Genomic DNA, 27,198 nt, shown 5'->3' with positions numbered 1-27,198 from the left:
TCCCGGCGCTCCATCTCGAGCTCAAGCTCGCGACGCTCGATCCGAAATCGTCGTTTCTCGATTTCGAACTCGCGCCGGGCCAAGCTTAGCGTTGCCGCTTCGGAAGCACCATGTCCGCGGGTGCTCCGATCGCATTGTGACCCAGGCGGATGGTCGCGACAGCGTCCGCTGCTGGTTGGGGGGTTGGCAATGGGAGCGTTCTTCTGCTCTACGGTTTCCATTTGATATCGTTCCGTCGCCATCGTTTTCGCGGGGTTGCACACTCTTCGGAATTATAACAACTTCTCGCGCGAAATTTATCGATTTCTTTCCGCCGGTCCGACACTCTCCGGGATTACACGAACTTCGTACGGATTGATCGATTGAACGATTTTCGTCGCGGATTAAACACTCTCCGGGATTATATTAATTCGCGCGACTGTGACTTGTGGAACGCACAATAAATTTGTGGAAACTAAATTTGTGGAATGTTGCAAATCGTTTGGAACAGTAAAAGATAAATTTTGGTCGCTTGTGGATGCGCCACAAATTTAGTGCTTTATTCACGATTATTCGATTTACAACTTTTAAATGGGGCTTGCCTCTACAATTCTCCCGCTTATATACGCAAACCTTGGGTCGGCGTAATCCTAAATCGGTGTAATCGGTGTAACTACACCGTAGTTTGCGCCGGCTTGTTGACGAATATCAGCAGTGTCAACCCTGCCTTGTTTCCATTCGTGACACCATTGTTAACATGTTGTGGAGGCTTAACATAATACAATGCAATACTGAATTAAACAAGCTTGCTTTTTTAACCTATCAAACAACATATTTTCAATTGATTCTATCCCTTCTGCATCGCGACGAGTTTTCATTATTCACCGAGCGCATGAGCGCTTTCCCACATTTTTAATTATGCGTAACGTTTGCGGACTTAGGACCCAACTGCCAACCCTCGTTCGGGGAGTTCGTACCGTCGACGCTGTAATGAGTTCGGTTCCGGTCGTACGGACACCGTGTGGGGTTAAATTAAATTCACCGTGCACCTGTCCTGCGGTTACGGGGCAACTCAATACTACCACACGGCTATGTTTCGCTTGTAACGAAAACAATTATTTACTATTACAACGGCCAGCAACGGCCGACCTTCGCTGGCCCTGATGGGATCCGCTGGTCGTGCGTGTTCGCTTGACACACATACATACAGCTCGTGATTGAATTGCAAAACTGTGGGTGAACAGCGGTTGTGCGGGGAATGGCGTCAAGCCGTACACCGAGCGAGCATAGGCACGTTCGCTTGGGCACTGGGAAGCGAAGGTCTGGTTGGAAAATGTTGATCCCAAAAAACACGACACTCTGGAAAGGGACGCAATCGGGTGGAAATCCTGCAACTACTTTGCCCCGCGGCATGTACCATATTTCCCCCTGGAAAGGTGAGCGGGAAAAGCCGTATCCAACTGGAAGGAGGAAAAAAACTATCGGAACCTGATTACCACGCCGCAGGCAACCGGAACTCGCGCTGGACGGAAAATGAACGCAAGCCGGTTCTCTGATTGGCAGTCGGTTCGTGTTAGTCACTGCCGACATCACCGTCCCCGGTCGCCCGATCTGAGTGTCATTTATTATTTGTTATTTGTTCCAATCCACTCGCAAAGGCCCTCGGAACGGTCCTCTGGCCTGTGTAACGTGATGATTGAGCTGCATGGCTGCAAAGCGCGACAGAAATGCCTTTACACCGAGGAGACGGCTAAAGGGAACGCCGAACGAGACTGCGATACGGGAAGTTTGTTTTCGGTCTATGAATGGGTCCTTTTTTTCGGTTCGGCCGTGGATTTATTTTTTCTTCCTAACCGCCCCGTGACATCCACTCCTTTGAAAGCATTCTCCGGGCCGGAAGTGAAGTGGAAGTCGATGAATTATTCCCATCAGCTCAGGGCCAATCCTGTGGTTAGTTAAAAATACATGGACCAGCAGCACAGGTACCGTGCAAGGACGATGTTAATGATAGGTGAGTCAAGTTGATGAACGGTTGAAACTCGGGCGAGTTTCATTAGAAAATTGTATGAGTTCGGTTGAGTTTTCTTTTTTTTTTGCATTGGGTATTTTCCCTAACGCCGTTTGATACTTTCGCGTGAATCACGGCTTATCTCAGATTGATTGACATCGGAAACGAAGCCCTGCCACGGTTCACTTGAACGACGGAGCTTTATCATCACGGGTCTACCGAGGATATTTTCTCTTGGCACCTTTAAAGGATTCTCCGTCTACCGGATGCGCGTGGCTTCCTTTGAAATCTTCCGCTGTCCTTGAACTTTCCTAAGACTGCTCGCCTTATGGCAGGTACACGTGGCTTCACGTGGAAGCCTGTTTTCTTATCTACTGCAGGACGATAAGAGTTTTCCCTCGACAATGGAGGCAGTTCGGAAAAAGAAAAGTAGCAGATAAACAGAGCCTGTACTGGAACTTCACGCAAAGGCAGCCGCATCGAAAGATTCCTCCACCTTCGCTGTGCCTCCGAGTGAGCTATGATTGATTGGCTTGGAAGCTTTCGTTAAGCTGCAGTCACGTGTTTCAGTACAGAAAATACCGCACCCTCTTGAAGTGCGCATAAAGCGGCACAAAACTGGTACGTACCTACCAGAGCTGACGCGTATTGGGAGCTTTAAAATGCCACCACGAAGTGGCCTTTCTAGTGGGAACGAGTATCCTAGCACCGATAAGTAGCATGCAGTTTGTCAATGGTGAAGGGTGACACAAGTGCTTAAGAGTGAAACGAATCGTGAATATCAGCATATTTACATGGAAATGATACTTTTACATTAGTAAATTAACTCAAACCTTGCACATTTATTTAGCATTTAAAGTCTCACGCGTTGTTTTTAGTGATGTACTTAACTGACTTTGAATGAAGAAATGGACAGAATCTTACTAACCTGTTGAATGAATTAAATAATCAGAGAAAGTTGTTGTAACTCTTTTCGAATCTCAAAAGTCAATGGTCACCGCAAAGATGCTAATATAAAAGAGTAATTAAAATAGATCCTTTTATTCGAGATTCGAATGCCTGTTAAAGTTTAAGTCTCTGTGATGAGAAGATACAAACTTTAGGCACAGAATGTTTTGGCATTAAAATCCATGTTCGAAAATTAATTATCTGGGGTGATTTTTCACTCATTATATATTTTTGAAAATTATATTTATAATTGATTCGAAAGGTCATTATAATTTATACTATGTTTCAAATGAGTAAAAAAAATTTCATTTTCCATCTCTAATGTCTATCATTTAGTTTGTCTTTAAATGTCAATTCGTACAGGATATAAATATCGTCAAAGCGAGCTACAATCTGAGCATGTCGAGGAATTTTCTAATTTCTATCACTCAAATTACCACAGTAAATCACGTTTAACGATGTGACGTAAATCACCTTGTTGCACAAAGCGAACGGAACCAGACGGTTGCTGGCCACTTGGCCTCATTTCGCTCCAAACCTGACCTCCTCCCCTTGCTCCTTAACGCAATGCAAACTCCATCCATTCGGAAGATTGATTCATGGAAGAGTAACTTCGTGGTCCTTTTTGTCCCAATGCACACTGTGCCCGCTCCATTTCGCGTGGATTGCAACATCTTCCTTGGGTAGCAATCGTTGCCAGCCGCGCCACGCACCTTACGAAAGCTCTGATTTTTCGCTGACTTTTTATTTCCATCGCGGTGGTCAGCCTGTAAATCACGCTCGAAGCGAGGACGCCCGGGTTGATCCTTGACCACCACCAGTAACAAGCGGTCACCAGCGTCCGTTGAGGCTCCAATCGCTCCAGAGTCTAGAGGAGCATTTAATTTTCATCACTTCACTTGCGCTCAAAAGCTCGACCCAAGCCGCTTAAGGGGAAGGCAAAGAAAATCAGTAATGACGCTGGGGTTGCGGACTGCTAGACCGAGGACGCTAGAGGGCAACAAATCTCTCGGGAAATACAAAACAGAAAAATAAAGGACCATCGGGAGTGATGGTATGTTTTACAAGACGGCTGCGGGATTTGGGTCGTGTTGTCTTACGGTGGAGGAATATTGGGTGTGTAGGAGTGGGCTGAAAAAAAATGAACAATTTAAAGAAGGACGACATCCTCCGGGAGGGTGAAAGTGATGAGAATGAAAAATTGAACAAAATCATGCTTTTTTCACAGTTCACCGCAGCTTCGTTATTGCCTTCCTTTGTGCTGCGTCGCGGCGGTCTCTGCGAAGACAAAAGAAACGATTTAATTCGGCTGGCCAAACTCGGCGGGCCTCGGTCTATCCTTGGCGTGGTCCTAATTTATCGTCTCGCGTTTCATATGAAATTTTAATTCTAATGATTTATGAACCGAGCTGTCATGTTCTCGTCTGTTGGCGCTGAAGGCGGCCTAGACCTGTCGCTTCTGTTGACAAAGATTAATTCCGCCTACACGGCCTAGCGATAGCAGACCTGCTTACAGAAATTAAGATAAAGAAAAGAGTCACGGAACGTGGTCGGTTAAGTTGAAAAGAATGTCATCTTTAACAAGAATATCGTTTAATTTGACAAACCATTAGAAAGGAACAGCGGAGTTGATTATTTTTTCCCACTCGTTACGTTCTCACACTTAACAGACTTAAAAGGCAATAAAGGATGGCAAATTTGCTGAATGACAGTTGGTTCAGAACAATTCTATTAGATCGCAATAAAGTAAAACGGAACAACGAATGGAAAAGGTTAAAAATCAAAAATTAAAAACCACCGCAGGAAGCTCCACCCGGTAGCCATTCGTGCGGAATAACGCCGAGATTCAAATGCATTTCATATTTCTCGTTGGCCACCGTTCAGGCTTTGGGTAAATTTAGTCAAACGAGCATCGGCGCTGGGGAACGCTTAGCCGTGCCCGTCCGGGTCCCGTATTGCCAGTTTTGTTTGCATCGCTCGGCAATAATCGGATATCGCTTTTTCGCCGGTAAATATTTGACTACGCAAGCAAGCAAGCTGGCAAACAAAAAGCGATCGTTTGTTCGTGTATTTTCTATATATATATTTTTCCATCAAATTCGATCGGGCTTAGAGGCCGTAGGAGGAAAAATTGTGAAAAAAACGATCCACCAAAAAACGAAATGGCAGCGGCGTGGTTCGAGCGGGCGATTGAAAAATGAAATGAAAAATGGAACGCAAACCAAAGCTGGCGCTCGTGAAACTGAACCGAGGAAGAGGAACCGAAAGGAATGGGCGCTCTTTTCCCGGCCGTGAACGGAATATCAATGTGACGTGATGGATGATGCGAACGAATATCCGGCCTTGCGCAACCGGAAGGACGGTGAGCTTAGTGACGGGAAGCGAATACAAGAGCGCATACCGCCTCTACTTGAGTCGAAGAAAAACTATTCCAATCTGCAAAAAGCTCTTTGAGGCTGGTTTCGGACAGGTTCGAGTGGATGGTTTTTGATGGCGTTGAGCAACGGTTGCCAAATTGCTGGTGTAAAGGTGGGAAATCACGGAATATGTAGAAGGGAAAATGCGCTACTTCAGCATTACTGTGGCACCGAGTTCGAACCTTGGTGTCTGCCGAAGTGAACTAGCATTACAATTTAAATTCCTCCTCGACGAGGTGTTGCAATGCACTTTATTTCACTTCATTTACTTCGGCAACTGATCAACGCAACACAGTTGAGCAAAAAGTAACCACTTCGAAAGGATTCGTTCGTCGCTTCCGTAAGGAAACACCGTTACATTCGTTCACTTCAGCCAGAATTCTCGAGTTGGAAACCCAATCGGATTTGTGCATTGTGACGCTTCTTATTTCGGTTCCGGTCCACCGGAAGTTACGTACCGTGGCCGAAGCCAAATAAATCCGTTTTTTCTCTCTCTCTCCTCTTTCTCCCGATGCCACCCGGCAACATTTGTGACATGCTGCTGTGGATCGAACGTTGGGATCATATTTGCATAAATCAGTATCCGGTTAGGGGCGATTGCATTTGGTGTAATTTATGGATACATCCGTAAGCCCCGGATGATGGAAATGGCTATTACGGATTTATGCCAGAAGTGAAATTTGGAATGTCGTGGATTCGTTTGTTCAAGTGGTGAAGTACAAAAGAAATCTAAGAGTTTTTTAATATGGAAATTGCGTAAAATAGTGTTACTTAATAACTTATACTTACATTAAAAACAAATTGAATTACATTTTAATTTCAATTATCTGGAAAACATGACCCAATTCCCTTGCACAACACAATTACACGTAATTTGCTGTTTCTGTATCGGTCACAGGACAATAACTGCAATGAATTGCAGTTGATGCCAGCGCTATAGATGCAACCACACGCAAATGCCAAACTAATGATGATTACCTATTGTGTACCAGCTTTCATCAACTCGTTTCCCAAAACAATAACCAGCAGGAAAGCGTCGGGGGAAAACAATATCCCACCCGTACATATCGGTCAGCCCGATATTGATACGCTTGTTCGGTCCGCACTCCCTGCCGTGTGTCCCTGCACCCTGCAACACTTTTCCAATAAAACCAAACCAAAACCGGTAATGTCAAACCAGGGGACGCCACGTTTCCAGCAGAAATCCATTAGGAAGTTTTCACCTCCGTTGTCAATCTATCGGATGATGAACAATCTCGCGCGAGGGACCTGCGGTGAGATGAGGCTTTGGCGGTGAGGATGAACAACAACAACACCGAGAGAGTGCCCCCCATGAGGCGGCTGAATAGAGTGCGGTCTGGTCATTTGCTGGTGCCCGTGTCAAACTCCGTGCCAAGAGTCTGGATGTAGGTTTCGAAAGGTGACTCGCGGTGGTGAAGGGAGCGAAACATGCGCATAATGAAATGATAATAGAAAATTATGCAAAACAACAGCGGCAGTATCGGTTATCAGAATCTCCATCACAAAGCGGGGATAAATGCGATCCCGAGTTGGCTTGCAGGGTAGCGTAGTAAGTCAACGGACAAAGACCTTACAATCTGCGGGTTTGGTGCAGAGAGAGGTAAAAGAACGCTGTTCTCACAAAGTTAACGAGAAGGAAGTAGACGGCACTTTCTTTTTATTAAATTATCAAGAAACATGTGAGAAAACAATTCGAGCTTTTTTTTAGAAAATGTTTAACATAGGATAAAACATTTTCATACCTTCTTAAATGGAGTAACTTGCCATCGAGGTGAGATGTCTTCGCAAGATGCTTAAGCAAACAGCAAAGTTCATTACGGTCCTAGCTCCACTCTGCTGACGCTCTCGTTCTGGGACAAGACTTTCATAACATCACGCCTTGTAGTACCGGCAGCTCAGTGGTGAGATCAAAGGATTCGACGCAACATCCAAGGGGTATTCACGATAAGAAAAGCTTCTGCGTTACGCCACAACAAGGATAAAAAGCTGCAACATGCACAGACATTCTCCACTTCCTTGTCTACTTCGATACGGAGCTTTACATTTATTTTTCCCAACAAGAACAAGTAGCCATCTCATAGTGGAATGTTTTACAGGGGGAAGAAAAGAAATCCTCACCGGGCTTACGGTGTACTGGTGTTGATAAAAAAGATAATGATGATGAGGACCGAAGCTGAGCACACGAGTGCAGCCCAGCATAGTAAGTTGCTCACGAACGACTTGGAAGGACAGCGTACCATTTCCTAGATGAAACCAACAACATAGAGGACAGGACAAGATGGCAAAAACGTCCATCCATCTCTTCGCGAACGGCGAAGGGCGACGGATGAAAGGACGAAATGAATCATTTATGAAACGAAAGTGTGGCCAGGCGTGAAAGTGGAATCCCGTGGAAAGAAAGCCCGGCATCAGGCCTAACCACTTGTAAAATGGAGTCCGAGTCGGTTTGAGTGCGCAGGGATGCATTTACATTTCACTCAATCTGGGCCAGTTCTCACGGCAGAGCGGGTGGGGTTTATAATGCAAAGCCGTACCAGATAGTATCGAAAAGTTTCCTGTGGAAATGGTTGCCCTTCGAGAGGTTGTAGCAGTAGGAAAAATAATGTGTCCAAAAGGGGTGAATTTCTACTACTTTCACTGTTATACAATGAGTGTTGTCATAGTCATACCCAGCTGACATATGAAATAAATAAACTGTAATGTGGAATGCAGTATTAGTATAAGTTTTATTGCTAAATAACATGTAATACAGTAGTTGTGATAATTGATAAGATACTTATGGGTTCGACTAAAATATTTCCACATTTCAGTTGAATTTTCTTTGGATGGCAGACTTAATGTAGAATTCCTAATTAGGAGTCGATAGGTTTGAGTGGGAAAATTCCTTGTTGAAAAACTCATTCGAAGATGTTTTAAATGTTGACTTGTCCACTTTGTTCTCGATGGACCAGAGATTTAAGGAAATATAGACGGCTGTGGATTTGTGTTGAAGATATTCATCAGATTCATGGAGGCTAAGGGGAACTTATTAATAGGGTGTTTGGATGTGAAGATGCTTTTTCCATGTACTTTGAGTTTAAGTTATTTAAGAATGTTTCAATCATTGCGATGTTACAGATTGTGTGTGAGGTAGATGTACGACACCAAGGGACCAGTTCTGAGTTTTTTGTAATTTCAATTTATGAGTTTTTCTATAAGCTATGAAGCTAACAGCGGAATGTGGAATGTAGAGAAAACACTACGAAAATGCGAGATTTCATTGAATAGATTAAATTGAGTATAAAATGGTTAAATAATTCAATGTATTTGAAGTGTGTCAAATCAACTATCTTTTTTGTATAATTGCTTTAATGAACGACGACCATTTTGGACAATCAATTATTTAATCACATTAAGAGCATGTAGACAGATGCGAACGTGTCGTAAACACAGAACCACACATTTTCGCTGGTTTCACATGCAATTTGCACCAACCTCAACCATTTCGATAAATAAACTTTTAAGCCGCGTTTGTCGTTCGTACACCAAAACGGTATGGCCTCGATGAAAGCCAATCCTCCCCCACAAGGGTAGGGAAATTGGGAACAGGGCACACACACACACATACACATAAGGACACGGAATGGCAGAATATCTGTTGTGAGTAAACAACAGCGATTTGCCTTGTATTAATTGCAGCTCACCAGTGTACGGTATAATTAATGAGCGAAACTGACCCGCACACGACCCTCACGGGATGGTTGGATAGAAACTCGAGCCGCCACTGCCGACGACCGTCGAACATAACGATGTGACCGATTTCATACCCAATCAGCAGTGGCACCAGGCCCCGGAAGTGGGAGTGTGTAATTCAATTCTCGAAAAGCATTAATCCCGCAGCTTGCGTATTGCATTAATCTGACGCAAAAACCATCTGCTACATATTCATTTCTGTTGCTTACTTTTTTTTTCATTCCTCTCCCTCTCTCATTGCAGATGTACGACGCCCTCGGCCGTCGCAGGACATCATGCTGAGCAGCTTCATCAGTGGCCCAGCTTTACCGACGCTTTCCGTTCCCGCGTTCCGGAACCTCGTTTCTGCCTCGCCCCAACGACAAGATGAAGAAAGCACGCTCGGCATCACCGTACGAGGGCTTGCCACGAGATGTCACCACGGCGGTCGTGGGGAAATAAGTCGCCAAGACGATGTTACGAATCTATCCCCATGGTAGCTGATGATTAATTACTAGAAAGAACTGTATGTCTGCCCGTGCGCTGGTGGAAGCCCGACAGCCGAGCCCGACAGCGAGCGGCTAGGACGTCTGGCGTTGGCTGCCGGTTAAGCACGTTCCGGGCGTCTGCGGACAGCGGGATTTGCCAAGGCAACCCGAGGCGTGCTGTCAGTGCCGAGTGGAGCGGAAGTGTCGCCCCGCTGCATTAGGTGACGAAAAAGATAATCTCAACCAAAGCTAATAAGGCGAACAAACAAGCGAAGGAAAGAGCGAAAACAAACCACACAAAGAACAAACTTCTGTAAAAACTTCTTTCCCTACGATAGTATCTAGCGCTCCGGAACGGATAGTTGTAGCTTGTAGCCTAAGGGGACAAGGATCTAGTTTCACGCAAACACATCACCATTCCGTGCCCGTCAGCAACGCAGCTCCCGGCCGGCACGATATCGTATGCCTACGTGATACGGCATAGCCACGCTCGGTCCTTTCGCTCGGCACCCTGCCGAGAAGCGGTGGTCTGGTGTTAATATGCTGCTGATAGGAATAAAATCACGTCGCAGCTACAACGAACGCCGGCACGCAGCCTCACCGGAAAGAAGCCGAGTGGCAACGCGAGAGCAACAAGCGGGAACGTCCTCCTTTTTGCCAACATTTGCATCGAGCCGGGTGCTGGTCAATCCGCGTACGGGTCGCGGGAAAGCGACGTACAATTTCGGGAGTTGCCATCCGTAAACATCACCGCTTAGAACTTCGAAGCGAGTGCACGAACATTCGTGTCGCAACTTTTCCGGAAGTGAAAGAAACTAATCCCAACTTCCCACAACTCGCACGCACACGACTCGCAACACGCACCCCGGGAAATGAATCTTATGAATATGGACTCCGAGAACCGAGTGGTTCTCAACGTCGGCGGCATACGGCACGAGACGTACAAGGCGACGCTGAAGAAGATCCCGGCCACGCGGCTCTCGAGACTGACCGAAGCGCTCGGCAACTACGATCCCGTGCTGAACGAGTACTTCTTCGACCGCCACCCGGGGGTGTTCGCCCAGGTCCTCAACTACTATCGGTAAGTGGCGGCCTTCTTTAAAATGAGTTTATCATCGAAGAGGTTCTTTTTTTCATGCCGTCAAAGCAACCGGTACAGCCAATGGAAGACAATTTTATTTCACTCGCAATATTGCTCTTCGTGAAGCACTGGGCGCCTCCATTTACTTCCCGAGCGTGGAACGCGCACACAATGGTGTCTAACGAGACCTTTTTGATAGCACTCAGTTAATTTGACGAACGCCCATTCAGAAACGGTGCACCGTGCCATCTGTGCACTCGCGCACAGAAGTTTTCCCTCGGACCAAATCAACTCGGGTGTGGGGCAAGGAAATCTCTTTCACCGGAATAGAAGGAAGCAAATCCGTACTATACTGCGTTACCTTCTTACGCCGATCCTTTCCGGCTTTTCAGTAGCCGAAAGTTATGTTGCTCTTCCGGAAGCGGGAAGTGCCTTCTACGAATTTTCGCTCCCCAAACGGTGGACCGATATTCTGGGCAGAAGCAGAACAAAAAGCAGAATCGGTTTGCTTGGGTGAGGTCCCTTATCGGAAACTTCGAAACGAATTGAATGTACCGAATACTCATGTTTAAGATGTAACTTTGAGCAGCACACCGGAAGTATCGAAACATTCATTCATTTCGTTGGAAAACTTTACGCAACTTGCCCCCGCAAGTTTTCCGAGCTCAGTCCGGCTCTGGAGGATGATAGATACAGCGCGTTCGACTTCGGAGACCATCGTTCAATACCGAGGTTCCTCCGGCGCACCCGACGGAATACAAATGAGAGCAATGAATGGATGCCTATCGTACCGGATTCAATAACGCCAAGCCCCCGACAAGCTGCGGCCAATTTGGAAAATACTGCCCTTTCGCTGTCTGTGCTCGATTTCGGTCTTTGCTTTACTGTTGTTAGTCGGACCTGAAATTGGGCTTTTGAAGGGTAAACTTTTGACGCAATCCTCCTTGGGTCGATTGAGGAGGGTTGAAAGAAAACATTTCTTCGAAGGAAGATATTCTTTAGAAATTAATTCCTTGCGAATTAATGAACGTGCCATAACGAAGAAGGGAAGTTTTTAAAGTTCGTAAAATCAGTCATGAAAAGCCAACACGCTTAAGCGAAGAGAAAACGGTAAACATTTTCCAAGAACGAAAGAAGTGTCTAGAAAAAAGCCTCGGCATTCAACATCAGTATCTTTATTTAATTAGAATAATTACTTTCTGAATTAAGCAGCTTTTTAATCTCCATCAAACGGTCGTCCTTAAACTAAACGAAATTATGTCATACTGAGAAAATTGATAAAACTTTAAAAAATATTTATCCTTGCTGATTGCATGTTGTTTTGTAAATTTTTTATTAGCGGAAGGAAGAAAAGTTTAACAATGACAATAAGTTTCCTTGCCCAAGTAAAGTAAAATCTTAAGAGAGACGGAGATAAACAAAACTAAATATATTGGATACTGTTTACTTCCAAGACCACAGATTGTTCTGTGCTGTAGGAATCTTCCTGGAGATATAAATTAAACCAAAGTGAAGTTTATACACTACACCCTGCGAAACAATTCTTTGTCGTACTTTCCCAATCCATCAAACCGGTAAACCATGGCCAGCGAACTAGTTTGCGTCAGTGGGAAAGTTTCGCCGTAAGCCGCTAAGCCCGACCATTGCGGTAAACAGCATGCTGGCAGTCGGTCATGACAAATCACTCGTAATGAAGCCCTTCGGATGGAAGGCAGGAGTGAAAAGTTCTTTATTAAAATGCCGCCTTCCACGCTCGCGTCGCCACCCGGTGCTGCACTTTTCGAAGCAGAGTGGTCGGAAAAACTTCTCATTTGCGTGAGTCTCCCAGGCGCAAACGAAGGAAAAAGAGTCCGAGGGTGCGAAACAACTTCTCAGCCTGGTGCTGGCCCGTGTGCATCCGGTGGAAGTGTGGGAAACGAACCGGGTGTTGTACGCGTCGCCGGACTCGCCGCTCGCTGTCGATGGCGTGCAAAAATGGTTGAGTAATTAAAGAGACCCGGTGCGAGGAATGTCGATGGGAACTTTTAATTAAACCGTTTTTCCCGCCGATTGCATCTTGGACCGAGATCGCTTCGATCGGCCTCACCCGAAGCCGGCGAGCCTCCGTTTGTTCGGTGGGTTTACTTCTTCGATTCCTCTTTGAAAGCATAAACTGTTCAACCGTTTCTTTGCTCCAAGTTCTTTCCTGAAGGAGGAAAAGTTTCCTCGAGTCAAAAGCGTGGTTCGCTCCCGATCGATACTTTCCAGGATCGAACCCTCCCCTAAGGGGGGGGGGGGGGGGGGGGGGGGGGAAACTAGGCCCCGGAATGGTGTTCGGGATGATGGAATAAATTTTACACACGAACGTGATTTAATTCATCCAACAAACCGGCACGACATCGATGGCGGTCACGCAGCCCGCCAGCACCGTTCGTGGTTGCATTCCAGCTGAACGGCTGCGTGGAAGCTCGTGCAATGTCCCTAGCACACAGCATTCCGTGGCTTTCCACCGGTTTTTTTATTTTTATTTTCATTTCTTACTTTTTGTCAAACGAAACCATTCCGTGTTCATGCTTTAAAGCTCATTGCGCATTCTTCTCAGCCAGCCATCTTCGGCGCTCCCCGGTCGAGGTGCAACGAAAAGCCGCGCGCTTGAACAGAAGGCACAATTTGCGAGCACAGGAAACGGGTGATAAACTCTACTCAACCCTTACGCTTACGAGTTATGGACCCGTTTTGAAATGCACGCGACCCAAAGCTGACAAACGTTGAGACGCTTCCGGAGAGCATATTAAATTTGCATCTGAATGAAGTTTAAGCTCGTTTCCGACCGGTGCTTCGCGAACCGGGACACAATGCGCTCGTGGGATGGTGCACCAAATAGCCAAATCAGAAGCGAACTGCAGAAGATGTAAGAAAACAGCAAACTAGGTCAAATCAATAGGAAGCAACTAAAACTTATCTTTGTCAATTTTTCCTTATTCCTGGCATAGTTCTGCGAAGTTTATAAATAGTACCGGGAAGTATAATAATGAGGACAAATTATTACCCCGAAAAAAGGGTCAAAAATAACTAATAAAGGTACGTTAGGGAAACAGAAGTTTTGCGGCGGACGTGATGGGGATGGGATTCGATTTCATGTCGAAAAAATGTCTATAAACCCATCAGAAAGGCTAATAAAAATATGCATTTAGCTCGATGTTGGCAGATTTGGTTTTGTTCCTGGAAGGAAAATAATTCCGTGAATAAAGTAAATAAAGTGCGTCAAACATCGGACCGGTGATTTTTTCACTGAAGGCCTGTTTCGGGCGCTACGGCACGATATTCATTTCCGTTGCTGTATCTACAATCGTACTATGGGATTAGCTTTTCCTGTTCGCAAGCTTCCCAAGTTTACATCCGGCCTCAAATTTTTGCTCCCATAATTATGAGGCTTATTCGCATTTTATGACCTTCTGTGAATTTGGGAGGCTTAGGGAACCCTATCTGGCAAATGGAAAAAGTGGAAAAAGAAAAGAAAATGTTCATGCTGTAACACATAATAAATAACAAGAATGTTCGTTTATTTAATTTAAAAAGTGTTTCACTTTCTCACGTGTAATATCTTAGCTTCATTTCCTTCTTTCAAATTTCCAATTAAATTGTCATTTTAAATTTTCAAACCACCATAATCAAAACTCGTAGAAAACCACAACAGAAGAGCTTGCCTTACAGTAACAACAACTTTCAAGATAAGCACTAACACGAGCCTCGTTTACTATCATCATATTTGCCGCCATCATTACCATCATCAACGGTAAACGCCATCGGGCGCGAACATCGGCGTAAATGGGTGTTGAAATGTTACCAGCCACTCATTGTTGCCGCCTTTTGTTATGACAGTAATGATTATTTTCCTTACAGTCGTTTCCAGTTTTCTCTTTCCTTCGTAAGCTTCCGTGTTTTTGAGGAACGTTTCGAGCATATCATATATGCTTGATCTTTCCGTAACCAAAATCTACCGCCCAGAAAGAAAACAACCTCCACAACACCTCCGACCCGTCGGGCCGCCCATTTATGAAGCTTGTAAGGTTGGTTCGAAAGTAAAGTAAACACAATTCGGGCCCGTTCGTTCGCAAATGTAGCTATTTCTGTAGAAACTAGCACACATGTTGAATTTGCGCTGAAAAAACACAGTGCAATGGGGTGGGAAAAATGTCCGGAAAATTTACTCTCAGCTGGGTTAGAAAAGCGAACTGCTGAGCGGAGGTAAAGAAGTGCTGCAAAAACACGCTAGGAAAAATAAACCTTTACTCGTAACCTGTACGAGCGCCTAGGAACTCTCCGTATGCAGTGGAAAATGTGTCGTTCATTATAAATTAATTTTCCCATCGTTTATTTTTCCTTGCTCAGTCACGCTTTCATTTTTTTTTTCACTACCTTTTCTTGTTGTAACTATTTTACACCGACAGCACCGGAAAGCTACACTACCCGACCGATGTCTGCGGACCGCTGTTCGAGGAGGAACTATCGTTCTGGGGTCTCGACTCCAATCAGGTGGAGCCATGCTGCTGGATGACGTACACACAGGTGAGTGGTTGTCTAAATGAATGCCTAGTCATTTTTCGGTTTGGTTCTCTGGAATTGTAATATCATTTCTAAATAATCTATGTCGTTATTTGCTTCTGTAACGAATAAAAATCAGTTTTTTTTTGGGATACGGTTGATGGCAAAAGTAGAACAGTTTATACAAATGGCGATTTTAAATGATTGAGCTACCATACTTTCCTCGTAATATTTACCTTTACCTTTATTTATCTTTTGTTTTTAATATTTATTTATCAGATTTTTTCATATCTTTAGTTATTCTCCATTAATTTTTCTTATCTATATTTCTTTTCCTTGCTTTATTTTAAAGCTTTTAAATCCGAGTGTAATTCGCCCCACTCGACACACAGAGTAATGCACCCAAGCAGAGAAAAATCAAATCGAAGCAACCCATCGTAACCACAAGAACCAGCACATGGCGATGGTTTCGATGTTAAAAATATCCTGCTACACAGCATTTATTCTACCAATCGAATGGTGCAGGCTGTAAAAAATGTCCCAAAATTGAAAAAGCTAAAACCGTACCTAAGCTTGGAGAAAATAATACACCCTAGCGAACGCTATCGACCATTTTAACAAACGAATTTCCGAACCGACCATTAGGACCTGCTGCGACAACATCCGTCGAAGCGGACGGAAAAAGGGTGTGTGTGTGGGAGAAGATTTTTATCGCTAGGTTTGCCGGGCGAAGGATTTTTATTTATTTTTTGCTTAAGTCGAAACGGAAACACTCCCTCGCCCCGGGGATGGAGTTAACCAAGGGGCAGTCAGCTTCATTTTCGATTTGAGCACCATCGTCATTCGTGACTCGGCCTGGATTTCTTAAGCTTTAGCGTTTTTTTCTTGTTTTTTGTTCGTTTTTTACTGCGTATGAGCAGCAACACTCAACAATGTCACGGTGCTCGAGGACGTTGCAGGAAGTACTTTTACGACCCACGTACTCCGGGAAACCTAGTATATTTGCGAGAATCCCCGTGTTTGTGTGTGTGTGTGCGCGCTTTTTTTTGCGTGTAACTGTCGTTGGGCATTAAAATGTCCTTGCGTAGGAAATGGTTTCGCAACGTCATGGCGCTGTCATCAGTTGACTTTCGCCTTTTTCCTCGGGGCCGTGCGGGCTGGCCAAACATTTGTGACCCGCTCGAAAATTACTTCTCACGTGTCTCACGATAGCGCTGCCCTATCTTTTTTTCTTTGTTTTGCTCTCCACCCTCGCGCTAACGTTTTGTTAAGCAGGTTAAACGAGACCCGGGTACCGGGAAGTGAACCAAATGATACAAAAGGCGACGACTCGATCCTATTATTGGAGTGTATTCGCAGGCAAAGGATTGTCTTCGGTCGCAAAAACCTCGAAAGATAAGACCATCGCCGTCGTCGTCGTCGTTTGTGGGACGGGCTTCGGCTTTATGTGTGCCCCACAATGGGCGTTCGTCCATTGGTGACAGGATCTAATCTAATAATGACAGTCATTGTCTACCCAAGGCGAAGGGCTGTTCCGAGCATTCCAAGAAAATGCGAACCGGTTCAAGGCCACTCCTAGCCTGATGTCATAAAAGTTGTATTAAAAGCGATTCCGTTAACATTAAATAACGTAACCTTAAAGCGACAATGAAACAACGGTAGAAGTTTCCCAGGATTATTGCATGTTTATGCCTATTTTCTTGGCCGTACTCGGAAAAAATATCCTAGAATAATTCATTCAACGGAAAGCAAGGTTCCATTCAACATTGCTCTATTTTTCCCGAAGGGAAAATGAATACCCCAGAACAAAGGCATCCCCCGTGAAAGCCCATCGGAAGGTCGTTTGTAGCTAGCACCGTTCGAAAAACGTTTATCTCGAGCCTTGCGCTCGGGCGAGGTTTTTCCCGACGAGCAAAAACGCCACAGGAATCCTCACCGAGTCTATTCGCTTTTTCTTGTACGATTTGAATCCCACTGTGATGGCGCCTCGTTAATCTGTGCCTTTTCTTTTAGCCGGCTGACCCCCGGCCGGGAAGGATTTAACGGCACGACAAACAAATACATTTATCTCTACCAGCGCTACCTTCACCCCTTCGTCCGGGTGCGCCACCCCATGCCTTGTTGGATTTGTAATTTCTTTCGAAACTTGCACAGGCAGATGGGAAAGTGTGTTTCAAAAATGATTAATGAAAGGAACGATTGTGTTCGATTGTGTTTACTTTCGGCCTCGGTTCCATGGATGGCCTTCATGGAAGACGCAAGGAAGGACCAAGATGGGAGGCAGGAAAAACTCTGGCCCCATTGATAGTAGCCACAAATCCCGTCCGATAAAACGCCAATTCTTGAAATGCCAGACGACAGTCGGAATGGGAGGACGCCGTCGGTCATTGTTCCGATTGTTCGAGAACCGTTGATTAGTTTTTACTGGGGGAAAAGTTTTATCCACCCAACACAGGCAACGAAGAGAAGAGTAGAAGGAACAGATATTCAAATTTGAGCTCCGTTGAGATAAACGTTACATCCCGTGGTTAGGGTTTTTCCGAGCCTCAAGCACAACGATCCGTAGCTTTTCCCGGGCCTATGATTAATGGGCGAGTTTGTTGAAGCGCTTTCCATCGAATGTCCTCAATCGTGCCGGTGATCGGTTACGTAAAAGGTCACAAATCGTTTGCAACACGACCGACCGGTGGAGGTTGTATTGATTTGCGTTGGAATTGAAAGCCAACCCGATTGTATCGAATTCCTTCCGTATCGTGGTAGTTAAGGAAAAGGGACTGATATTATTTCAACCATGCCTCAGGACTGACCTAGACGGTCATTAATTTCTATCATTTATTTGACCCTCCCCCATGCACACACATATACTGCTTTTGGTCTTTTTCGAATGGCCTTTTTGTTCCCCAACTCGTTGCCGGTGAAAAATCTATCCAATTAAAATACCATTTCCCAAAAGGACAACCGGTGTATGTGTTTGCGTTGAAGGTCCTTCGCCAATCTGAAACATAATTCGCTTCTCTTTTTTAATTCTTTCGCTTTTGCGCTCAACTTTATCTTTTCTTCCGCAGCACCGAAACACACAAGAAACGTTGGCTGTTTTAGATAGATTAGATTTAGATACGGAAAAGCCGACCGACGAGGAGGTCGCGAAAAAGTTCGGTTTCGAAGACGCTTACAATAAGGGCAAGGTGAGCTGGTGGCAGCACCTGAAGCCACAGATTTGGTCACTGTTCGACGAGCCATACAGTTCCAACGCTGCCAAGGTAAATATGCTGAGAAAATAATCTTTAATATATGCATTTTGTTTTCAGCTAGTTGGTGGATGGTTTAGTTTTGTCTTCTGTGGTCCTATCCTACGAACCTTTTATCCAATTACTCCAAGTTAACTCATCTTTAAATGACACACGAAGGCAAACAAAAACAGTAAAATTAACATCATCATCCATTATCGAACTATATTACGCTCGTCGAGGCGGGAAGCAAACAAACAAAAAAACTTTTCCTACTCATTAATAATCCAATCTCAGCCGCCTTCGACACGTCAATAAACTAATTCAACTTCATTAAACATCTCACTCCCGAGTGGAGGAAGCGCAAAAGAGCTTTAGCTAAAACCGGCCGCAGCGAAAAAGGCATAAAAATCCAAACACCCGAAAAAAAAGAGAGAAATAACAACTCACTGAATCTGTAATTTATAACTTTCCTACGAATGGTGGGACGGGAGAGTGGGGTGGAAAAATGGCGTTCTCACCCTCCCACCCGATGCAGCGTTTTCCCACGAATGACCATGGGAAAAGTTTCTTGCCCGCTGCCTTTACCGTAGGCTCGGTTCACCGGCTGGGCAAACACAGTTAAAAAAGGCGGCTGCGGTTCCATTCGCTCCGGACGGGCCCTTGGCTCTGGGAATGGGATGAGAAGTTATTTGCTATTCATTTTGCTTGTTTTGCATTTGGTTTTTGTTTTCCCGGAAAACGGTTCCTTCGAGAGGAGGTACCGGGGAAGAGCGACAAAAAATAATGTTGCTACTAAAAGTTCACCAACCATCAGGCGCTTTCCGTGGGTAGAACAGTATTGTTAAAAAGGAACAACACACATAAAAGAACTTTCGTCAGCCGTCCCAAAAGCCGCCGAGAGGTCCTCGGTAAACAAATCTGTCAATCAAGCGACCGATTGGATCTGCTGGTGCCGGCGGAGGTCATCACCAATCGTTGATGCACGCCATCCGAAGTGGTTAGTTCGTTGGCGCTAGAAAACCCCATATGAGAACGTGCCAACGGGAGCATGTTTCGATTACGTCGACGAGCGGGTCGACCATCCCGTTGTCCATATGTGTGTGTGTGTGTGTGTGTGTGAAGGGCTTCCAGCACCGTCAGGTTATATCAGGATGTGATTTATTGGTTCGTGGCCGAGCGTGGCTTCATCAAATGCTCACCATTCAAAAGGATGTTCCGAGCCCTGCGGCATCGGCACACACACACACGGGGATAATAACGACCAGCTAGCCGCTGGTCAGCGATGGAAAGGCGTAAAAAAGGGCGATATTCAGAATGGATTATAAATGGCGCACAAACCGTCTTCTTGCCTAACAACCCAAGACGAGTCGTTCCTTTCAAACGGGAAGCGAGTTACAAGGATCGTTAAATGAAAGTGTTTTATGGCCGAATGCAAATAAAGGAGCCGCTACCGAGCGCTCTTGGGCCTTCTGCAACCGAACCGGCGGGCACAAGTCACCGGCCCACGTGGCGATGAGGAAGTGCAGATTGATTACGGTTCGGTTGTCAAATGGAAGTAACGGGTGATGATTATGATGATTGGGTCCGCTTTCTTATCTCGCTTTCTGCACCGCTCGTGAAACTTGAGATCGTTTAATTTTGTTAAAACCCATGAAACTTTAAATTTATGCCGCTCACTACAGATGAGCCTGTGGATGAGCTTTTCGAGAGAGAGTTACCCAAAGCGGGAAGTTGTAAAATTAAAGAATTTCTTTATTCGTACACTCATGACACATTTCTCGCTTCCCCTTTTTTCAGATAATCGGTATCATATCAGTGTTTTTCATCTGCGTGTCGATCATATCATTCTGCCTGAAAACCCACCCGGATATGCGTGTGCCGTACATCCGGAACATCACGGTCAAGACGGCCAACCAGAACACGTCCTGGGTGCTGGACAAGACGCAAACGAACGCTCACGTGGCGTTCTTCTACATCGAGTGTGTCTGCAACGCGTGGTTTACGTTCGAAATAATGGTAATTTGGAGGGTTTCCCCCTAGAAAACATTTTCCAACGACTCTTCTTGAACGGGATTATACTAAAGTTTCTGTGGAAGAGTTGTTTACGGAAACACCCACAACAGTATGCATGTTCTGAATGCCTTTTTATCGTTCATCCTACCCACAGGTACGCTTTATATCATCGCCAAGTAAACTAAGGTTTATCACGTCATCTGTAAATATCATCGACTACATCGCGACGCTGAGTTTCTTCATCGATCTGATACTGCAGCGGTTCGCGTCGCACCTCGAGAACGCCGACATCCTCGAGTTCTTCTCCATCATCCGCATCATGCGGCTGTTCAAGCTGACGCGCCACTCGTCCGGCCTGAAGATCCTGATACAGACGTTTCGCGCCTCGGCCAAGGAGCTGACGCTGCTGGTGTTTTTCCTCGTGCTCGGCATCGTGATATTCGCCAGCCTGGTGTACTACGCCGAGCGCATCCAGATCAACCCGCACAACGACTTCAACAGCATCCCGCTGGGGCTGTGGTGGGCGCTGGTCACGATGACCACCGTCGGGTATGGCGATATGACGCCCAAGACCTACATCGGGATGTTCGTCGGTGCGCTGTGCGCGCTGGCCGGTGTGCTGACGATCGCCCTGCCCGTGCCCGTCATCGTGAGCAACTTCACGATGTACTACTCGCACACGCAGGCCCGCGCGAAGCTGCCCAAGCGGAGGCGACGCGTCTGCCCGGTGGAACTGTCGAGGCCACCGCGGCTGCCAGGTAATTGTAATACAAGTACGTACCACGCCAATCGCACCGACGCCTTCAGAACCGAATTTATATGCACTCCGCCTTTCTATTCTGCCTTCTCTAAGTCCCACTTCCTTCCATATTCGCCTCAATAGCTGCTTCCTTCCTGATTAAAACCGACATGTCTGACATCTGGTCACTTCTCTCTCTCTCTCCCTCCTTTTCAGGCCAAGCGGGTCCAGGTGGTATCTGCAATACCGGATCCGGTAAGCTTCCATCTTCCAACGCGCCGAGCACGGGAAGCATGGACCAGGCGATTAGACGCATGAACGCCAACCGAACCATAACGAAGGACGTCATCCTGCCGAAGATGGGTAAGCGCCGTATGCTGCCTTTCAGCAATTTCACTCAGTGTGATGTTCCGTGTTTGCTGTCCACCCTCCTCGGCCTTCTCTAAATCCGTAGCTTTTGGTAACTGATCGATGGCTTGCCCCCTCAGTAGATCCCAGTTGTTGCTATCCATACTCCCAGTAAACTTCCGGTCCTCGTAATACTTCCGTGTGAACCCCGAACGCCCAGAACTGGGTACAAAATGTGAACGCTTTTCCATCAGCTCCGTCCAGTGGATTCTATCGCTATTACGCCCTTCTTCCTCCACCTTTCACTGTCCTTTTTGTTTCTCTCTTCTTACAATCGTTTCTCTTCTCCTTCCCGCAGCATGATGTGATTGCCGATTTATCCTTGTCGCTTACTATCTCCAAGCCTAGCAGTGTGTATATGATATTGAACTTATATTACGACTGGAAAGTGATGGAATTAAGAAAAACCACATCCTGTGAACACTTTGTCATAAATTTAACAGATTAAGAACTAATCCATTCCAGTTTACTCACTTTGTTTCAACTCTTCAAATCGAATCTCTTCTGTTTTCCCATATTTGATATCCTTTATTCTTTCGTAAATCGTTGCTGTGCTTACAAATACAAACATCAATGTTTCTTTCTGTGTGATCTAATATAACTATCGGTGTGGCTATCTGTACATAAACAACAATCAATCTCCGTTCGATGTGCTACGTGTGTGTGTATCTGCTGCCTAAATTCTCGTGTTGCTATTATCACATAACCGAAACCACACATCCGTTGGGGGAGAAGAAAAAATAAGCCACGCAGTAACTGCTAACTTGACAACCGAACGTGCCCAAATGTTGGCCACTCTATGAAATGTTTCAAATAAAGTCCACAAAAAACACATCATAGCACACTGCGGTCCCAATCAACGTTAAAATACCATATCGCAAACAGAAATCCATTCGAATCGAAGCAGTCGAGCGTCGAGTTTTGTCGTCGTGTGCTGCAAAACTGTTTATGTTTTGCATCGGAAACTTCGTCGAGCCGTCGAAAAGCGAAACGGTGTCGAGGGCGAAAGGAAAAGCGCTCACTTGTGATCAACGTGAAAGCCGCAAAAATTACCGGAAATTGGATTCTACCCGACAGCTCGGAACTGAAATCGATCATCGAACACATTCGAAGTCGTCTATCGTCCACACGCGAACGAAACTTCAGCGGAGGAGAAGAAAAGCCGGCAGGAAAGGAAAAACGCTGCTGAGCTGAAACTTTCGGAAAATTGGTACCGGCTGTCGGAAACGAGATTAAAAAACAAAAAAAAAACCCCATACGCTTCTATCCATCGATCGAACTGTGCGTTCCAGTAAACGGTAGGAGGGAAAGTAAAAAAGAAAGCTGAAGACCGCTGAAGAAGAAAATGCAATGCGTAAGTTGAAGGTAACGATTTCGAAAAGGCGTTCTTAAGCGTGTGCCCCGCTGCTTGCTGCGATAGAGTAGTGCTTAGACGTGCGACGTTGTAGTAGAGCTTCTGCTTTTTATTGGAGTGGTATGTTGCTTTTCACTGTTTTAGTCACAACTGTAATGATCCCCGTAGAAAACCTTCCTCTCCCTCTTCCCCCCCCCCCCCCCCCCCCCGCCATTTTGCACATTTCATAGTGCAGTGCGACGAAGGGCTCGTGGTGTGTGTGATTGTATGTCCGAGGCGCGAAAGCAACAATGTAATCCCCCGTGACTCTCACGAAGCGTCATCAGTCAGCTTTTTATCCTTGACTCCATCACCAAACGAGTGGCGGAGGTAGGGATCCCTTTCTTCCGGTTAGCAATCGTTTCCGATCAAACCAATCGCCTATCAATCAACCGGAAAACTTCTTCAAAACGTCTGCTTTTTTTCGCTTGTTTTTTTGTTTTCGCACAAATCGATTCAGCAGAGCGTCAAATTTCTCAACCACAGCCGCAACACAGCGTTCGCTCCTCATCATTGTATCTGTTGCATTTCGAACCCGAGGGTCGATCCGAGCGAACATTCCAGTTGGAGTTGTTAACGAAGGGGAGGGAGGGGGACACCTCCTAGCGACGGAGGGCCACTACGGTTGAATTAGCATAATTTATGCAGACTGTTTGTTTTCGATTTGCATCAAAGTCCTTCTGGCGAGATGGGGATCAATGTGTTCGTGTTGGAAGCAGGTTGACGAATCGGAGAAGATGTAAGGGGATGCAAGCGGAGTGTGGAGGACATGGCCACCGGCGTCCAACTGAGACATTAGACCGGGGGGGGTGGAAATTGGATATGGGTTCGACATTCCAGCAGGCAAGGGAGAAAGTGGGAAGGCAAACATCAGCCATTGAGAGTAGACCGGATCGCATGGGGAAGATTAAGTGGAAGTGTTGTTGTTCTAGGGAAGGATGGAACCGCTGGACCACTTGAAACTGTGACAGGGTAAGAAACCATGAGTCATGCGATTGGACGTTTTCGGAGGGGAGTGACATTTTTTGGAGACCAACACAACTCGCTATCGGACTCGTTTTTTGACTATGACTTTTAAGGCTTCGGGGACGGGAAAATAACATCGCCCGGTCGGCAAAGGGCAAGGCCAAGGGCGCGGAAAGGACACACGCCATGACATTGACATTCCCGAGAGGGTTTGAATGACAAATATTATGCGATTGAGTTCGTGTTCGATCGCTTGCCGTTCGAGCGTTGGCTTTCGAATCCACGCCACACGGAGCTTAACTCCTCCCGCTTTGCATTTTATGACGGGCACTTTGGAAAACGGTTACGATAATGGTGAGGTTTTCCAATAATCGTCCTCTAGTTGTACGCTGTACGGAGCTATTCCGTACGGGGAAGGATTAATGAGTCGATGAAGGAAATCTCCTGGTTCCAACTAACTTCCGAAGTGAGTGTGAAAATGAGATAGGACACACTTTATGCTCCTATTAAAAACACTCTCTTGTTCTAATTAAGTGATGGCCAACTTCCAAAGGGAAAATTTGTATGATATCCAAGCTCTTGCATCGGTTGGAAGTGAAAGAGGGTACTCTGTTTCGGTTTTTCTTTTCTATTTCTCGTTCAGTATTACCCAATTCTGTGTGACCAATGAACCCTACAAGGGTATCGCAAGGTCCATATCGTTTTGTATGTTGAAAAACGATGTGAACCACTCGCCGTGTCGTCGTCGTCGTCGTCGTCGTCGTCGAGCGCACTCCTCTTGTGGCAGTCCATAAAACCCGAAACATTATGAAATCTCGCTATGCAACCCAGGGGAACCGATTCGGATGAAATGCGATGGGAAAGATTTCCCACCGGTCAACCTCCGAAGCTGAGCATGCTGCTGAAAAAGTATCACCAGGAACCATCTCGACCCGGATCGGAACGGTTCGGAGGGAAAAAAAATCATTAAACACTTGTAAGACACTTTTTGTCTCTTCATAAAAGTGTCTCATTCACCCTCGACGAGCACATCAATTTCGGGGTGACCAAATCGTCCCCTGGCCAATGGCTGATAGCCGCCAAGAAAACTGGGTCTCACTCGGTTTGGGGTGTCTTTTGTCTAAAAAAGGAAAAGAAGGAACGTTGCCATTACTGGCGATGATGGCCAAAAGAAAATGATTAAAACCATAAAATATAAATGGACTAAGGAAAAATAATGCTAGCCTTCCACAACGTGGCGCTTCCGCTGGGCTTATTTTGTTGTCCCCTTTCTGGTCACTGTGTGGCAGTTAATAGCGCACCCAGCCACCCTTCAAAACCGTGGTATCTTGTGAAACACACACCCAGCAACGAAAAAATATTGCCCTCTCCCCGACTGGACACAACCGAAGGCTAATATTTTACACCCAACGTATGGCAATAGGACGGAACGGACAGAAGGATATTTCCCGGTGGTTTCCCGATTGCGGAAATGTTATCATTAAAGTACAACCACATGTATCCTTCTTTTTTGATGGCTCGCTATCCGGGAATGGGCCAAACTGTCCCCTGGAACAGGGATCGACACACGTTCTCCTTAAAGGGCCAGATGATTGAAGAGATTAAAGAGGAGAGAAAGTTGTATTAAGAGTGGTAAAAGCTACAATATTTCAATTTTTTTCGTTAAATTTTTTTAATATTGCCATATTTATTTTCGTTAAATTTCTATCAACATAGAAATGTTAGTTTATTTTACTATATTTTTTTTAAATTGTACTTGAAACTAATCCTGTAAAACAATTATTTAAAAATATCTTATTTTTATTGGCATACTCTCTGAGTACTTCTAACATTACTCAGCTTCGAATAGTTTTCAATATTTTGAGCCTTTTATTTTATTTTGTGATGGATATGAAAACTGTATTCCTTGAATGAAGCTATTTTACATGCAACGTAAACGAGTTAATGCAGTCGGATTTTGGACAAGACTCTCGGCGCTAGGATATGTTATAACGATCAATAATTCTAATATGATAGAACAAATCTAACAAAAGGTATACAAGAAAGTCACTTGGTATTGAACAATTTTAATCTTCAGTTGGCCGGCCAGACTTTGCCGACCACCGCCCTAAAGTGTGGAAATGACGCCACAAAAAATGTTTCCACGTTTCAACATTTATGCGAAGGTATTAAGTTGTGCGGTCGGTCACAATTTGTCTTCATTCATTAGAAATGGGATACATCTTTGAAGGCTCGGATTATTAAAAAAAGAGTAAATGAGAAAATCTAGTTAGGCACTCTCTATCTACCTTGAAAGGCCATTCCTCCTGCTATTATTTTGGATAGTCATTTTAATTCAAAAAAATAATGGATATAAACCGGAACAGTTTCAACAGGACCCTCCAAGCGTAGCTATACGACACTCAATTATCTAATCACCCACGATAGTACGTGGACTACGTAACAACGCCACAGAAACACATTCAACCCATCTCTTGGCAATCAATCAACGTAATAAACTTTCGAGTGTCCGTACCTCAAAACCCGAACTGCTCGAGGGCTCTAAATCAGTGCAAATTCAAGCCCGTCAACCGCAAAACCCACGCGCACTGCACTGCTGACGCTACAATGCTTCTCCACTAGACTTTCCGGCTTTTCCAACGCTTTTCCGTAAAACCAGTTTTCCACCAAAGCCCCCCTTTTGCCAGGCAGTTTGCGTAACTGCGATTATTACAATTACCCTTTTCACGATCGATCATCGGTGTTCGGACAGCTTCGAGCGCATTAGTAATCGGGTTCTTTTCTTCCATTTTTCTCCTTTTCTCGGCTTCTTTCTCTCTTCGGGTTTCCTCTACTTTCAGAAACGAAAGAACCGGTGGGCAACGTTTAAGCCGAGCGTTAAAGATATGGAGCACGACCAGGCGTTTTGAGAGCTTCAGCAGCATGTCATCAACTACCGATACGGAAAATGGTCGGCAATGGCAGAACAACCACACAACCGTGAACCACATTCCCAGATGGACGGATTTGCGCGCGGAGGCCACAGTCGGAGAACAGCTTTGCATCCCGTGACTAGCGTCAAGTTTTTCCATCTATAGTTGTTACATTTGGTTTACATTGTCAAGAAATAACGATCAAACTGTCTCTTTCTCGATGCCGATGCTTTTCTGCGCTTTTCTTTATGTGCCCTGCGGTGGATTAAAGAGATCACCATCTCTTTGGCCTACGACGAAGCCGGGATATGCGTCTGGGAAAGAACCAAAAAAGAAAAATACGTAGAAAAACTCCTGCAC

General features: G+C 45.4%; 1 protein-coding gene across 2 annotated transcripts; it reads left to right on the top strand.

Annotated features, from left to right (window-relative positions):
- Positions 1-10,444: 10,444 nt before the first annotated feature.
- On the top strand, positions 10,445-26,795 carry LOC131282844 (potassium voltage-gated channel protein Shaw-like). Of its 2 annotated transcripts, none has more exons than XM_058312397.1 (7): positions 10,445-10,653; positions 15,084-15,201; positions 18,243-18,437; positions 20,205-20,423; positions 20,575-21,178; positions 21,376-21,522; positions 26,767-26,795. In XM_058312397.1, exons 1-7 carry the CDS (start codon positions 10,445-10,447, stop codon positions 26,793-26,795), a joined length of 1,521 nt encoding a protein of 506 aa, XP_058168380.1. The 2 variants fall into 2 exon arrangements, with proteins under 2 accessions (XP_058168380.1, XP_058168372.1); XM_058312389.1 differs by having other exon boundaries at positions 20,575-21,193.
- Positions 26,796-27,198: the final 403 nt, after the last annotated feature.

The sequence above is a fragment of the Anopheles ziemanni genome, chromosome 2 (genome assembly GCF_943734765.1).
Source record: "Anopheles ziemanni chromosome 2, idAnoZiCoDA_A2_x.2, whole genome shotgun sequence".
NCBI lineage: Eukaryota > Metazoa > Arthropoda > Insecta > Diptera > Culicidae > Anopheles > Anopheles ziemanni.
This window is presented reverse-complemented; position numbering and strand designations above follow the sequence as displayed.